Source organism: Montipora capricornis, chromosome 10, assembly GCF_036669925.1.
Source record: "Montipora capricornis isolate CH-2021 chromosome 10, ASM3666992v2, whole genome shotgun sequence".
Taxonomy (NCBI): Eukaryota; Metazoa; Cnidaria; class Anthozoa; order Scleractinia; family Acroporidae; genus Montipora; species Montipora capricornis.
In genome coordinates, this window is record NC_090892.1 from 61,608,873 (window position 1) to 61,626,372 (window position 17,500).

Here is a 17,500-nt window from a genome sequence, read left to right on the forward strand (position 1 = left end):
GGTTAGTAATTTTGACCTACAAGATTTCAGCGTTTTCGCTGGCTCTTCCTATCAAGTCTGGCCTCGGTACACAGCATCAGCGTTATTGTGACGCTCTGCATAAAAAGCAAGCGTTTCCTATACATATTCCTTCTTTGACAAAAATAACCCCGAATCTCAAAACCAGTCTTTCTCATCTCACAACAACAAAAGGGCGATTGCAGAAGTACAGGCAAACTAATTGCTGCATCAGTAGCGAAAAGAATTAACTCCCAAAATGTATTTTTTCTCAATGAAAGACAAAACAGAGAAATTTCTATTTTCCCAAAAACAGCGGATCATAGGTAAAGGTTCCAGTTTTAATCTCAATTTTAAGTCTGTGTAACAAACATTTCAACGCAGCAAACTTCGTGACACATCGGCTTTCCTTGCGGTGCAGCACGACATATCACTTCAACATTTCTTTCAGAGCAGTCTCAATTCTTAAGTTTTACCACACTATTTCTACAAGGTGAGGGATGCACTGACCTGTGACTGGTGTGTTGCCGACACCGTAGATTCCGTAGAGAGTGTTTTTTCAAGGATCATCGAACCGCCGTGACCTGATGCAAAGTGACCTGGCATACATAACAAAGATTTCATTTTGATTGCCTGCCAGTTTGGGATTTTCCGCAAAATGATAGGAAGTAGCTCAGCAGTTTATATTCCTCGTAAGAGGGAGAAGGAGGAAGAGGAGGAGAAGGAGGAAGAGAAGGAGGACAAGGAAAAAGAGGAGGACGAGGAGGAAGAGGACGACGAGGAGGAGGACGAGAAGGAGGACGAGGAGGAGGAGGAGGAGGAGGAAGAGGACGACGAGGAGGAGGACGAGGAAGAGGAGGACGAAAAGGAGGACGAGGAGGAGGAGAAGAAAGAGGAAGGGGAAGAGGAAGAGGAGGAGGAGGAGGAGGAGGAGGAGGAGGAGGACGAGGAGGAGGACGAGGAGGAAGAGGACGACGAGGAGGAGGAGGAGGAAGAGGAGGACGAGAAGGAGGACGAGAAGGAGGACGAGGAGGAGGAGAAAAAAGAGGAAGGGGAAGAGGAAGAGGAGGAGGAGGAGGAGGAGGAGGAGGAACCCTCGCTTCAATTTGCAAGAATTGGAGTTGTCGAGGCAGTCAAAACACTGAACTGATATCTAGAAGACACATTTATAGAGAATTAAGCAAAACTTGACGAGGAAGACATGAGGAAAAAATTTACGAATAAAAACTAGCGATAAAAGTACATGACGTTTCAACGACGAAATATCACCATTATCAAATATAAAAACGTAGATTAAAAGTAAGATTGGAAGCGTTATATATAAGCATGAAAGTCTCAAAATACACTGGAGGTGCGAACAACAAAGAACTTACTAAGTAAAAAAAAAAAAACGTACGGGGTTAAAAAGTCTCGCTGCAATGGAGTCCTTTTAATTGTTAGGGGACGATTTCTTCTTCCTAATTAGTACCATCTTGTAAATGAGGCACTCAAACTTTCTGCGGCATTTCTTAAGGGAGAGATTGGCAAGCTTGTTGTTGTTGTTGTTGTTATTTTTTATTACAATTGATGACGGTGACATCTCGCCGAAACGTCATGCATTTATCGCTAGTTTTTATTCTTAAATATTTTACTAAATCTTCCGTTTATCAAAGGAAAAATGTTCCCAATTTTTGTGTCGCCTCATTGAAATAAGTCAACACTTTCCTGCTTGAATTTTTAATGAATATTTTTTAAACAAAGGCTTTTTATCCCGCAGTCTTGGAGAATTCGAAATTGTGCACTATTAGACGTCGTTTTGCATCAAATTAGCCATGCGCTGTGGATACCGCAACTCCGTTTTTATTTGACCAAGATAAAGAAGGTAGTTTAGCAACAAATCCAGTGAAAAAAATCCTTATTACTACCTGGAGGAGAAATGGGTGATGCTTGTCCATCGTCAGTGTCATCTCCCTCGTCCCGATTTGTTTTATCTCGCCATAAACCGTGCACCTGACGAGGAAGATAAAAAAATTAAGAAAAACTAAAAACGTCGAAAGGGTGAGCGCAGTATCCGCACAATATAATGACCCAGATATCTAAATCCAAAAGTAAATCAGAGCTGTATCTTCTCTGAGACCCGTGGAAAATTTATACGGAGGTAGGGAAAGGGTGCAATCATTCAAGGTGTGTGCGTTGTACTTCGGGTGTACTTAGAATTTGCAAAATCCTATAGAGCGAGTTTCAATCGAGTGTCGTAAAACCAAAACCAAAGTAATTTCTTTGGCCAATCAAAAAGGAGGGAGGCAATCCAGTAAACCAATCAAAACTTTAAGTAATCACACGCAGCCGACACAAAGCGCGGGAAAATGTGCACGCGCGAGCCACGATCGGTTTTTGTTTCACTTCTGATTGGTTGAAAAAGTGGCGCGAGAACTTTGAACCATTCACTGAGTGAAGTAATGCAAAACCAGAGTAATTCGCTAATTACCTTCGACACTCAATTGAAAAACGCTCTATTCACTACAATTATAGTAAATCAAATCTCAGAATGTAAACAACTTGTTTACTGACGGTTTACCTTTAAGGAGTATCTGTGAAAAAAGAGAACCAACAGCAACAAGAGATCGTAAGCGGAGGCGTGACCATCTCGCTCGATGCCAATCAGCCTTGGTGGACACATGGGACTGTTCTTCTCTAAACCCTCAGTGCGGTTACAGTCATTAATATCAATGAACTGAAACTTGAACAAGTACTTGACCACGATCACAATCTGCGTGTACGTCATCACCGTGATCCAAAAGATCTTGGTAGGCCTGGGAATGGACAGCAAGCCCCACATGAACACCAACAAAGGAAGAGGCAGTGACAAGACACTGGCATACACCATGTGATTTAATATCATGAGCATATAGCACAGGATATCAGTGTTTGCCAGCAAAGCGTACACAAACGCTATGGTGAGGCGTGATATGCGCATGTTCGATTTCCGCCAATTCGCGCTGCCGTCAGCATCATCTAAATCCAGGTTGGAGGCAAACCAGGCGTCTTCGTCCTCCATCGTCAACCGAGACGTCATGCTCTGAGAATTCGAGAAATGGAAAAGACACTTGTCAAAGTTCGTATGTGCGTACATTGGAATTTTTACCACAATTGCTTGTAATCTCGCAATCTGATTGGCTAATTTGCCGTTGTCGATGAGAGTCTAGACAACGCTGTACGCGTCAAGTTCGCGTCAATTTGTCACGCAATGTAATAACCAATCAGGAATGCCCATTTTGGGAAGTAAACCAATCATATTGCGAGAAAGTTATAGACAACCCTTGCTCTTTCTTCGTGTCATGATTTTGGTCACGCTCTAAAATAAAAACTTTACTTGGCGTTCAATATTGTAGTAAAAAACAAATCGAAAATGGTTCAGCGTTGTCTGTACTCTTATCGACAACGATATTCGTCATCACAGTGGTCAAAATTTGTTGTGGACTCACTCGGTTGCGCCTCGTGAGTCCACAAACATTTTGACCACTGTGATGACGAATATTGTTGTCGATAAGAGTACAGACAACGCTGAACCACTTTCGATTTGTTAAATACCTCTATTTTGGCGCACGAAACCGTTGCAGACGCAGTTTTGCTCCACATTTTGTCATATTTCCATTTACAAATTCTGCCTCAAATAAGCCATTTTTTTCAAGTCGCAAACATAGGAGACTTGAATAATTGCACAAAAGATAAAATCAAATGTTTGGGATTCAGAGACCTCTACCTGGAGGCAACTCTATTGAATTTGTTTTGGGATTTACAAAAAAAAAAGGCTTTTGACACTCATTTTAAATATTAATATATTCAATATTTTATAAAGGAAAAACACAAGAAATGGTCCTTGAATCAATACCTATAAATCGAATGGAAGAAATGAAGGTATCAGCTGTTTGCGTACCTCCCATTTAATACAAAGAATAGTGCTAAAATAACTTGAACCAACATCACCAAAAACACACCTTTGTATCCATTTCAGGGTCTGACGCATCTCCGAGCCGTTGCCGAGCACCCGAGTATCCAAACTTCGCACGGCGAAGCTTCTCGATTCTTTTCTCCCTTCGCTCTTTTTTCAATTGATCAGCAATTTCTCTGTAGTCTTTCGAGATATCATTCAACAAGTCTATGACCTTATCAACAGAGATGGCGATATAGTAATACACCCAACTGCACCATCGCTTTATTTTAACCTCGACTCCTTCAGGGTGCCCATCGTCCGCAGGTAATTCCGGAGCAATAACTTCTAAGAAATCATCATCTTCATCATCCCCTGACGAGGCTGCCCCTCCTGTGGGTTCTGTTGCTTTACCTACAAATAATATACAGGAAAGAAATTATCCATTCTGATTGGCTAAGAGAAACGCAGTTTCCAGCGAACACAGTGCAGAAAAAAGGAAATTCAGTGCAAAAGGAGGTAACAAAGGAAGCATTCTCATTGGTCAATGATCAAAGAAAGTCTCATAAGCATTCGTAATTAAAGACTACAGATTGTTCGTCTTTGAAAAAAAAAAAAGAGTCATGCTTATTTAGTCCAAACTACACTCGAAATCATGTGATTATTTATACATGTACATAAGATAATAGGGCTAAATTACAGAATTTTTGAAAAGAAACATCTTTTATTTATTTATTTATTTACTAATTAAGTCTTCACTCTTAACAGCGTATTGCAGACTGCTTTAAAAACATAAACATTTGCTAAGGGGCACAAAGAGTGTCTGGACAATGCAGATTCCACATGATGAAAACATAGCAAAGGGCCAAAGAGCAAACAAAGATACGAGAGTATTTATTTACTTGCACATCTACCTCTAAAAAAAGGCCAAAATACCAATAAGCAACGTTTAGCGATAATCGAATTATCCCATGGTGTGTGCACAAGTCAAACAAGTGACTGAATTCTGACGGTAGTTGCCGAAAATCTAGAATGCCAAGGTCAAACTTGAAAGCTGTGAAATTTTCAAGAACTGAAACTACGTCAGCTCTTCGCGTCGCTACAGCAAACACAACTCGATAACCCCTATGAGTGATCAATAAAAGATCCTCAGCAAATTAAACATTTCCGAACTGACTGCAAAGGAAAAGAAAAGGGCTGTTGCGAGCAAAATTAATTTGAAATTTACCTTTTGCTCGTTTTTCTCATCAGGACAACTCAAGATTCGGGAAAATAGTTTTTGAAAAGGCATTTCGATTAGCCAATAAGCTGGTTTCTAACTTCATTATTACCTTTACGCTTGTTCTCCTTGGATTCTTTTGGCTGCCCGCTGGTCTCACTTGGAGTAGGTGTCCTGTCATGAGTTGGGCTTCCTGTGGGCGAGTCACTCTCCAGTTCGTCCTCGGATTCGCTCTCAAACCATTTGTAATCACCCGAATAGATTGCTGTGTCAAAGTAAGTTCCGTAAGGTCAGAGAAATAGAGGATATTACACAGTGGCGAGAAGATATGAATTTTATGTTTGAAAGGCAAGAACAAAATCCACGAACGAGTGAGATATTGTTTTTGCCACGAGAACATAAAATTCATATCTTCGAGCTAATGCGTAATTTTCTTTATTAAATGGACACTAATAACAAATGTAATATAAATACTGGGTATTAATACAAACAAAAAAGGTGGAAAAAAAAAGGTGGGAATCATGACGTCGTTGCTGAATATGACCACTCGTGTTTCACACGAAAAATACGCCACTCGGTTCCCGGATGTAGTGGCCGTGATGATTCTGCGCGTGTTTTAGTCCCCGGTAAAACACTCCCGTCCATATAATAAACCCATCTTATTCAATGGTTTGGCATGTAATAAGCGTGGACATTTTGAGATTTGGGTGAGCCCAAAAAGGATGACAAGCACTGAGCGACGAATGTTATCGGAAAACGATCGAATAAGAGAAAGGCTCTTCAAATCAACGTTTTACAACAACAACAATGCGATTATTTCCGTCTTCTGTTCAAACCGGGACAATAAAGCGTACAGTACATGAACACTATTTTGCGCGTTCTTTTGGTCGTAAAAATAACGAGACAGTGAAATTTTAACATTGTCTATCTCATCAACACTACAATAAAATTGAAGGAGACGACGGGTTACACTAAAAGGTAGAAAACAGACTACTACCGAATTATATGACGCAACGATGTTTACAATAGGCCAGTTTCGTATTCTAACGGTTGGACTGGATCTAGCATGAAATGGAGGCTAAAGCGGGAAAATTAATTTGCATTTGAAAAGATTTGCCCGCATTAGCCTTCATTTCATGCTAGATCCAGTCCAGCCGTGAGAATTCGAAAATGGTCTATTCCGTACCTTCATAATGTGACTGCGGTTCGTATTGTTCTCCCTCCGGGTGTAGCTTGGCAAGTTTCTTTTTCAATTTGTAAAGCCTTTTATTGAAACAAAAGACAAATATAAACATCGCGCACAGACAAATAAAGATACAAGTGAAGAACCTGTTCATTGTACGTCGCCACTGAAATTGTTCTCTGTGTTCCCTTGTTCTCGACAAGTGTCTGTGTCTTCTCTGCTCTTGGTGAGAATTTAATTTTACGTTTAATAACCATTTGCTGACCAAAATGGATGGCACTGAGGGTGGAAATAAGGGAAAACTAAATTCCCATATTACTAAGACTACCCTAGGCATGACACTTTATGCACTGCTCAAGCCCTTTGCAATATAGGGAAGATATCGTTGACGTCACCCATTGTCATTAATGTGCCAACCAGAGCCTCACTGGCTATCGAAACGAAGGTCTTTTGTTCCTGTGGTTGGCAAATTTGAATAATAAAAGCAATGTTTGTAAACAGATATCTTCCCTATTGTCTCAGAACTGAAATGCATTTTTTTTCAGTTATTGACTCGTGAATAATTCCGACTCGAACCTAATAACGTACAGATTACTGGCTCAGATGATCCACTACTAAGCTACTAGAAACCCGAGGAAACCAGGCCATTAAATAAGAAGTCGTTTGTTCGACTCCTTTTGAGGAGCACTCAAGTATCCAAGTATTCACAAGTGATTACATTATTCTAACGGGGTTAACATATATCGTCTCCTAGATTCAGTCAAACTTGCGAGAATATCTGTGAAGGATGTTTTGCCGCCGCTGTCATTGTTCCCAAGTTTTCCGCTGCACAAAAAGCGCACTTTCGAGACATTAAAATTCAGTCCTAAACAAAAGGCATCATCTCGAGGCTCTGGGATTTGTTCCCCAGAGCCTCGAGATGATGTCTTTTGTTTCGGACTGAATTTTAATACATCGAAATCGGTCTATTAGTTCTCTAACTCTAAACCTTTTTCGGACGGGACGGTCTAGTGACAAGTACAACTACTAATTAGGCTAGTAGAGCTGGTAAGGGTTACCACATGTCGATGGGAAAACGTTTGGGTATTTCCTTCAAAGAGATAAGGCACTATAATATCCTTAATCCCACCTTCACAACCGAAAAACGTTCATAGTCAAAGAAAATTTTACTTACGACTTCTTTATTCGATCCATTTTTCCCTTGTCCTCACGTCTAACAGCGTCTAACTGCGTTCGCACGTGGTCATCGACTAATTCTGCTCCTCTGGGGAGAAAAATAATAGTTTTCTCTGTCTGACCAATATGTGACAGTAACTTGAGGTCATCAAATATTCAGCTTGATAGTGAGGCAGTGAGGACAAAAACAAAAGAAACACGTTGGAATGAGTGTAAAAAATATTTGCATATCATCCACTTTCCTTTGTCTTTGTCCTTGTCCTCAGAACCTCTCTTTCAGGCTGAATTTTACGATATCGAAAAAGGCCTATTGACATTTTCACGCGGCAAGGCCTAGCACTAGAAGGACGCGTAAACACGCTTGTGCGAATCAGCTTAACTATCGCCACCTATCATGTGCAATTCTTCAAAACTTCAGCAATGAGATGATGGGGGTAAGGGTAGATTCCAAATTATCTGTGACTGTCATGTACCGTTAAACTAGGCTTTAAACCTTTCTAAAGTTCCATAACGAGGCACACTCAGTCTGGATTAACACACCTGCTAGCCATGTCAGACTGCTCTCGATGATCCCGAACAACATGTTTGAAATAATCTGATGTGAACACACGATATTGTATGACCAGAAATGTAAAGCACGCACAGTCCATAGCAAGGCCAGTGTCATCTGGCGCTACGCAGTCACTGATGGTTGAATCTGTTTGGTTTTTGTATCCCCCTTGTCTCAAACAAAATAAGCTTAACAGCTGTAAAGACCAGCATCCTGTGTGCCTTTTGACGTAGTCCACGTACACGCACGAGACAAGCTGCACGGAAAACGAAAGAAAAAAAGTAGTTTACAGCAACTGATTTCTGTTTTCAAATGCATTAGCTGATTGCAAACAAGTCCAAAGTTGGAACTACTAACACGGATACGAAGCACACGTTCGCATTAACGCACAAAGATTTTTTTCGTGTCAAGGATTATTGGTCAGATACCACCATACCCTTTACAACCACTTATCGGTATTGGTTGCAGTCTTTTTGGGATGTCACGCAACACTACTCCACGTGACGGCTCCTTGCGTGACATCCCAAAAGACGGTTTCGACGGAGACTATATAAGATGCCGCTCTACTGTGATGGGGGTAAAGGTTCAAGTTTATTTGTGTCAGAACTTTTAACCTAGAAGTCTCGAATCTCGATCTACGATGGAATGAGGTCCACCACTTTTAGGTATTATCTACTTTTGGGACAGCTACTGCTAGATTCTTGAGGGAAAAAAAACATGGCGGCATTGTGTTCCTTGCACGATCCACGAGTTTGCATTAAGAACGAGCAATCCATAGTGCAGCTATTTGGTTCCAGACAAATCAGAGGCATTTTAGTCATCGATTAGGCCCAATCCGAGTGGTTATTAGTTGGTGGGACCCGTATTCTAAATTAAGATAAGAATTAAAGTAAACTGATGGGCTTAGGCCAAATGAGGGAGATGAACACTTCTGGGTTATGGCCTTCTACTTGTGTCTATTCTTGGTTTGCATCCACGAGATGAGACGTCCAAGTTGGTGTACAAAATAAGAAATGGTCCCACAAGTTTTGCATAATAAGAGATAAATTCTCTAAAGAGGTTTTACTGCAGTGTTTTGTACACCAAGATGGCCGCCGTGACGTCAGATAGAAACCATCAATTGCTTTCCGAACAGATTCCCTCAAGTTTGGTTCTCACTTGCTACGCAAGCAGAAGGATACACAACGTGCGCAGGACACGACACTAATTAACGACGACTTCATACGCCTTATTATTTCTTTCAGTTTAGAGCGGTTTTCAATTGTGTGTCGAAGGTAATTCGCGAATTACTTTGGTTTTGCATTACTTCACTCAGAGATTGGTTCAAAGTGCTCGCGCCACTTTTTCAACCAATCAGAAGTGAAACCAAAACCAATCGTTGCTCGCGCGTGCACATTTTCCCGCGCTTTGTGTCGGCTACATGTAATTACTTCGAGTTTTGATTGGTTCACTGGATTGCCTCCGTCCTTTTTGATTGGCCAAAGTAATTACTTCGGTTTTGATTTTCCGACACTCATTTGAAAACCGCTCTAAACACTTACAATCTAATTACAATACATATACATGACATATAATCAGTAGGCCAAAGTAATTACGGTAATAGCCAGAAAGAAAAAAATGTCGAGTTCATTTAAGAATATTATTTTATGGCTTCATTGCTGGGACTGCCTTTTATTATGGTTTTGCAAAGATTTTCATAAAAGAGTTTTTGCTCGAGAATACGAAAAGGGTTAGTTGTTGTAGAGCCATTAATTAGCAATTTCCTGTTGAGCCTCTTCACACGATTTCTTTTTTCAAGATTCAACAGATATTTAAACCTCTTTTCGCTGTTTTCGTACCACCGAGCCCAAGCACGTATAATAATTCCTTCTGTTTGCGTATATCGCTTGCGCTAGTGACGCCCAGGTTCAACTCATGGTCGACTCGTGTTTTTTTGTCCTCCCAAAAGGTCCCATCGATCCATATTCTACTGAAATTGAGTATGTTGCTATGTGCTTGGGTCGCTAGTGTGAACCATGCCTTAGCTCTGCTAAGAATCTGCGTTCCGCAATTAAATGCCCTCTTGCTAATCCGAAGTTTAATATGAAGATCTATGGTGCGAAGGCTATTTATGTCTCTGCTCCATACTTATGGATCTCTATTCCTCCGGACTTACGATCTGCTAACTCAGTTGACGTCTTCAAGAAGATGCTTACGACATATTTGTTCGCAAAGAGACACTGTTTATTTATCAGCAATTGTAGTTTTTACGTTGCTTTCGAACTTATCTTGTTAATTTTTTGCTTTATTAGCTTTTTTTCTTTTAGTTTTAACTCGTTTATGCTTTAATGTGCGGTGTTGACACACGTGTAATTAGTCCTTAATTTTATTCGGCCCCATTCGATTACCTAATACATAGATTTAGCCAAGCCTAAAAGCGGAGCTCCCGGGTTATTTATTCTTACAATCAGTTAACCAGGCTTGATCCTGCGATCCAACTGAAACCCAGTACTTGGTCAGCGGTCAACTTTAAAATTAAACAGCTGACCTCGATAAGATCTAAACAAGAGCCCACGAAATGGTCACGTGATACTGGTCAAATTGGCATACATGGAAAGGTGGGCGCTCGCACGGTGACCAAAACCACTTTTCTCGCACAGATGCATGGGTTGCCATATTTTCTTATCCATGGTGCTCCGCGCGCGCGCCTTCGGCGTAATTTGTTTAACTAGACTTAATCCTACCTGTAAACAAACTTTAGCAAGAAGCGTAAAGTAGTTGTATCCAATGAATATCTTCCACAATCTAAACAACCGAGTTCGTGGCTGAAGATACAGAGCTTGGCCATGCCATAAGAACAAGAAACACCACAATATGAAACCAAAGTTGAAGATGCTGATCGTGCTTTGCACTGTGATGTAAACAACGGCCAATGTCACCCAGTACATGTGTTGAAAGACAAACACCTGCGAAGGGAGTGAAGCAATTTACGATTCAGCGTAAACAGAGAGATTTAGTAGTGAGGTTTAGTACCACGTTTGTCAGACCGGAATTTGCGTTTTGACCAAAAATCAAAGAAACTTGTAAAACTTGATAATAGCCCTTATTCACGATGTCAGCCATCTTTGCAGGCGCTCAGGTGTTGTAGGGAAAATATTAGGGTCACGTGGTCACTCAGGGGGCAAACAGCTGAAATTCGCGGTAGATGTGATGTAAATAAATAAATGCTTTGTTATATCCGGGTTTCGCGAATTTCTAGAGATATCTGAAAGCTAATTTATACTTTACGATATTTTATGTATGTTTATTCGATATTTTGTATCAAGATATGGGAAAAAAATACCAAGGTATTTACTTCGACCAGTCACTGCAGGTGCAAACAGCGCAATGAACCAATCAGACCAGTTTCGAAATATCAAATATTCAGCTTGATAGTGAGGCAGTGAGGACAAAAACAATAGAGACCCGTTGGAATGATTTTGAAAAATATTTTCATATCGTCCACTTTCCTTTGTCTTTGTCCTCTAAACCTCTCTTTCAAGCTGAATTTTAATCTATCGAAAAAGGCCTATTCGTAGCAATTCCAAGTCGCAATCGGCCGCTTTCACAATATTCTTTGTTTGCCTTCCAAAATTTTGCATAAGCATTGTTTTTATTTTCTCTTGGGACCATTTTTAGTCTCAAAAAAAACTGGAAACAATGCTTATGCAAAATTTTGGAGGGCCTCAAGAAAAACTGGAAACAATGCTTATGCAAAAGTTTGGAGGGCAAACAAAGTATTATGGTATTTTTGAAAGTGGCCCATTAGTTTTGGTTTGCCTTCTCATTGGTTCATAAACTGGGACGAGCTTTTTGAACCAATTACAAAGCGTAGCAGTTGCAATCACCTAATTACTTTCGACAGTCATTTGAAAAACGGTCTATTGACAAAATTATCCACAGAGAGAAGCAAGACAATAAGAGAATTTTCATGGTTTCGCGACAAGCAGCTGCCTGCAGTACGTGAATAGCAAAGGGGGGGGGGGGGGGGGGAGGGGGAGGATGGCAGGTTGCTCCTTGTCCTACATGAACATCATTTCTCCCTATGTTTTGAGAAGTTGTTTGATATTTGGACCTAGCAGGCAAGAAATTAGCTTCCCTTTCGTCCGAGGTTGCCCTTTGCCGTACTCCCGTCAATGAGAATTCTTGGACTAGACACCAAACTGAATTTCTAGTCCCTCTCTATCTAGATGCCACAATCTCTTATTCAGATTCTCATCTATTTTAACGCTGGAAAAGACCTTTCTCTGCTTCCGTAAAATACGAGGGATGAAGACGACCGAATTATGGCCTTGCAGCTGATAAACCTTGCTTACAGCTTAAACTGAAATGTGGTGGTCACATCGGCATAACAATGAGGCACCATTTGAATCAGGAATTCATTAAAAAAACATAAGGAATACAAGATACTCCATTAGTCCTCCCGAACGTCGTCCCCCCTCCCAACTTCTCACCCACCCGTCCCCTAAGACGCATTGTTCTTTGACGTCATGACAGCCATGTTGAAAGAGAAAATAACACAATGGAAGCAATGTTGAAGGAGGAAAGAATCCCCTGGGAATCACTCCTCCTTCCTTTTGCTTCATAGAATATGGCTGCTGATCAAGTAAGCGAAAGAAATCCCTAAAATTGATTTATAAGAAGAAGAAAAAAAGCGCTTCAATTTGCCTTAGAGAAATCCAGCCAAGTGATGTTCCACATGAAGTCCGGTGTTGTGGTAGTTGCCCGGCTGCTGCGTCTGTTGGAATCGAAACCGGTGCTTGGCGTTGCTTGCTCGCTTGATCGCTGGAATCGCTCGACAGAAAACACATTCTCTTGACAACAGGCAAACAACAACTGGAAGAAATCACCTGAAAATTAAAACAACTTAAAATGAAACGTCACGTATAGAACACCTGTTTTTCATTACCGACGCAGGAACGTGCGCAAGCGCAGGCATAACAGCTCTTGTTTCATTTTTTTTTTAACCTTATTGACTGATAAAGCAGAAAACTGCATAAAATCAGTTAAGAATACAAAAAATTAATAAATTCTAAAACATCATCATACAGGATAAAAAATTATTATCTACAATATAAAATTAAAATTAGAATTTCCTAAAATCACATTATATCAGAACCACTATCCTTGTTCAGAACGAAGGTCACACACGGCAGACTATCCTTGATATTCACTATATTACCGGGGAGTTTATTCCATTCTCTAATAGACCATGGGAAAAAAAACTATTAGCATTCTGGTTACAACTTGAGTGAGGTCTTAAAAATAATGTAGAATTACCATTTCTTGAGGTATGGGAACTTTGAGTTAAATACAAGTCTTTCTCAATGTCAATATTTCTGTTGACAATACGATGGAACATACATGTAGTCAAACGGGAGATCTTACGTCTACCGTCAAGAAATGGCCACTTCAGTTTCCCAAGCATGTTAGTTACAACACCAGGCTGTCTCGAATGATTGTTAAAGCAGCATCTAGAACCAGAGCGCTGTTCCGTGTCGAATTGAAATTTATCTTTCTGGAGATAAGGATACCATGCGGAACCAGCATATTCAAGTTAAGGTCTTACTACGCTACAGTAAAGTTTAGATTTACATTCTACAGAAGTATGTCTAACGTTTCTCCTGATAATGCCTAGAGTCTGCTTAGCACTTGAGGGAATCTGTGAAACGTGACTTTCTCATTTCAAGTCCTCTGAGAGTATAATTATTAAGTATGAATGGTGGTGGTCCCTATTCAGTTTATGACCATAGAGAATATATGGTGTACATGTAATAACATTCTTTTTTGTAGAAAAGCAAATTATGTGACATTTTTCTAGGTTAAATGACATTTGCCTGTCCTTTTCCCACTTAGACAAAGCATTTAAGTCATCCTGAAGGATTTGACCATCCATAGGACTAGCTATAGTACGATACAGTCAGGAAATAATCTGATTGTCGAAGAAATACACAAAGGTAAGTTAATGTACAAAAGGAAAAGCAGCGGACCCAGTACAGCACCCTGAGGGACACCAGAGATCACATTGTACGCCAAGGTTACTTGCTGAGTCCTCTGGGTGAGAAACATCTCAATCCGTGAAAACGGCCTCGACACAACCACAAACACTACAAGCGCAAAGCACAAACACAGGGATCAAAATGTCTCTTTTTCTTGTGATTGCGCTTGTGCTTGCATTCGCCTTATGCCATGTGAAAACGATTGGCCTTGCCTAGCCAATTACCACTCATGCCGTTCGCTTTTTTAAACTGAATCCTGATGATCTAACAGTAACCGGGTTCCATTGAGGAAAAGACCCTACAAAGAGGTAAGATTTACGGAGGTGTGTCACGGTGAGTGTGTTTTTTAAAGTGTATCCGCTTTTGCCTAAATGGCCGTTCCATCCCCACGATGAACCTCCTAACGAAAAAGCGTGATCTTTACACTGCACGAGCCTTGAGAGATCAGTTTGATGTCGACTATCAACTTTGCAAGCAGCGCGTACAAAAACAATCAAGATGGCCTCAAATCATTAAAGGACCAAGGGATAAAACCAATATCATCCCTGCCACGCTTGTTAACGCCCTGAAAATCAATCAACTGTAAAATTCACCACCTTGAATTCCCCTTGTATTAAAGGGTTATCAGAATACCCGTGGTAAATAAAAACATCCGCAAATTTACAAATTGACTTTACTACCTTTATCTTATATGCACTGTACATACGGATGTACTCGTTCTCACCAACAAATGTAATATTACACTGTTTTAACTCACCCCCTCCTAAGGGTGACACTCGTAGACTTTACTCTCCCTAACGCCAGACGATTGTACTTGTCAACGGGAGCCACCTCAGAGGTGAAACAGTTAATGGACACTCGACTAGGTCAGTTTTTTGTGGTTAATTCGGCTTCCGAGCTACCGACTGTACTTTGCAAATTCTCTAACATTTTTACTTAAGGTAAAATAAATTGTTGTTGTTGTTGTTGTTGTGGTAGCAGTGTAACCATTGCTACTGTTATGACACTTCTTTAACCAGCACGTTACACGAGTGTCCGTGATAATAGTGATGTCTCTTGTGACGTTATCCATTGTTATTTAATATGCCAACCAGGATTGACTTAATTGGTTGTTGAAACAATGACTTCTTTTGTTCCGTGGTTGACAAATTTGAATATCAAAAGAAATGTGACGTCAATATTTGTAAACAAGAAATATCGTTATACGGCCGATTTGAGCCAAAGATCATCACAAGAAAGCCATTGGATTGAGAAAGTGTCAACTTTGAGGTAACACGTGGATTTCCACGAGTTACAACACAACATTCAAGACTTGGGTGACTATCTGGACCACTAAATTAACAGCTCGCGGATAAGTGGATGGTTTAATCGGGTACAATACGCCATGTTTCACTTTAAGAGAAGCAACAGCTTTTTATAGGATCAGATCAGGTGTAAGGCGATTGGCTTTCTTCAGAAACCCATAAGGGTTGAAACGTGTAACGGCCCCTTGTCCGCTGGGAAACAAGCTTCTGAATATTCAATTTCCTAAGTACCATATTTGGAACAACAAGAGCGAGGGGTTTTCAAATATGGTACTTAGCCCTGAAACATTCAACTAATCAGTTCGCACTGAATATTCAAAAGCTGTGAACGCGCGTTACACGTTTCAACCCTTATGGGTTTCTGCTTTCTTCCAATGGCCGCGTGGTATACAACTGATTAACTTACCCAACAGGTGATTTTGATCGGGTGGTAGTTTCACATCAGTGAGGAACAGCCAGTGGACAAGATTGGCATCTAGGGGATTCGTCCACGGATATGCTGCAAGAAAATCATTAACGTTTAAGAAAATAAGTGAAAAATAGGGCTAAATGAATGCAATCTCTTCGTTGCTAACCGCTCCACACAAGGAGACTAGGAGACAGAGTTTATTAAGAGCCGTAAAGCCAAAGCCAATGAAAGTGCCTTGGCCAATTACAACAGATACACCCGAATCAAACGAGCCAATCACACGGCGACGTGAAGCGCGGAAAAACTACGATTAGTTTTTCTCAGACCTCTGACTGGTGGAGGTATTTTTCAGGGTGAAAGTAAGGAATTTGGCTATTGAGCTTCGCAAACTTTTCGCGCGTCAAAAGCAATCTGCTAAACGACGATCGACTTTTGCTAAAAATAGGGTGTTCAAAGAGAGAATGTGGGTTAAAGATCAGTTTTAATATTTAAAATTATCTGGAAAGAAGCAGACTAACAACAATTTTTATAAAAGTGACGACACATTTAAATTTGCAAGACATGTTTCGGTCGTGCAACGACCATCTTCAGTTGAAAGTAGAATTAATTTGAAGTTACATTTGAATTTATAATATGCTAAACAAAGATAAATAACAACGTGAAATAAATTGGGAATCTAACAAAATAGCCAAAGGTAACAAAAAAGAGTGTACAATGGAACATGTTGATTAGAACGAGAGAGTTAAATTAACGTGATATAATTGCTTATTTAAAGAAGGTTGCTCCCAGGAAATATGTAAGGCCTCTTTTATCTTGACCTGGAATTTTGTGGTCGCACGGTCTATAACTTCAAAACATTCCGCAGAGCAGGAGTTACGGCATGCCTCGGATTGTTGAAGGTGTTTAAAGATATGTGAGGTCCTGTCCCTGTTTAAGTGTTCGCGAATGCGTGTCGAGAGGTGTCGGCTGGTTTCGCCGACATAGCAAGAATTACAGCTTGCACAGGTAAACTTGTAGACAACATTCGAACAGAGTTCAACAGGCACAGGGTCCTTCACACTAAACATGTTACGGATCTTGAAGGAAGAAAAGGCTAGCTTAACATCAAGATTGTTACAATAACGTTTAAGTAATTTACGTAATCTGTTTTGTGCTACAATAGAGAAGGGCCCAACATAAGGTAATTTGAAAAAATGTGTAGGATTAGAGGGAGGACTAGTAGGTGTGTTCGAAAGGGTCTGAGTTTTTGTAATATACTGCTTAATGACTCTCTCAACGATATGACTGGGGAAAAGGTTTTTACGTAAGATTAATAACAATTTCTTGATATCCTCATGGAAGCCTATCCATGTGTTGTTGATCTTATACGTTCTGTCAACTAGAGTCCTAATTAAGCCAAGTTTGTAAGAGAATGGGGTAAAACTAAAATAATTAGTTAATAGACCGGTGAACGTTTTCTTACGATAGACCCTGGTAATAGGAGAAAGAGGTTGACTGTTGTCAATCAGAACATCCAAAAAGGGGATTTTTTTATCCATCTCTTTTTCCATGGTGAAACGTATATTGGGATGTCTATCGTTGATGTAGTCAAAAAACAAAGTAGCGTCATGTTCAGTGTCAAATAGACAAAAAGTATCGTCAACATACCGTCGATAAAGTAAAATACTGGAGGCCTTGTAGTTTTCCAACCAGATCCTTTCATGGTGACCCATGAACACACCTACTAGTCCTCCCT

At 40.3% G+C, this 17,500-nt stretch overlaps 1 protein-coding gene across 2 annotated transcripts in view; it reads right to left on the bottom strand.

The window, feature by feature from the left end:
• Positions 1-17,500, bottom strand: part of LOC138018759 (piezo-type mechanosensitive ion channel component 1-like) — a 77,512-nt gene that overhangs the window by 18,094 nt on the left and 41,918 nt on the right. For both annotated transcript variants that reach the window (XM_068865446.1, XM_068865445.1), the window contains 11 exons: positions 15,763-15,855; positions 12,722-12,903; positions 10,759-10,980; positions 8,026-8,291; positions 7,484-7,573; positions 6,313-6,389; positions 5,239-5,391; positions 3,975-4,321; positions 2,555-3,055; positions 1,902-1,986; positions 508-596 (listed from right to left, as the gene is read on the bottom strand). In XM_068865446.1, the coding sequence (XP_068721547.1) occupies positions 508-596; positions 1,902-1,986; positions 2,555-3,055; positions 3,975-4,321; positions 5,239-5,391; positions 6,313-6,389; positions 7,484-7,573; positions 8,026-8,291; positions 10,759-10,980; positions 12,722-12,903; positions 15,763-15,855 (2,105 nt within the window). The remainder of the gene's footprint in view (positions 1-507; positions 597-1,901; positions 1,987-2,554; positions 3,056-3,974; positions 4,322-5,238; positions 5,392-6,312; positions 6,390-7,483; positions 7,574-8,025; positions 8,292-10,758; positions 10,981-12,721; positions 12,904-15,762; positions 15,856-17,500) is intronic.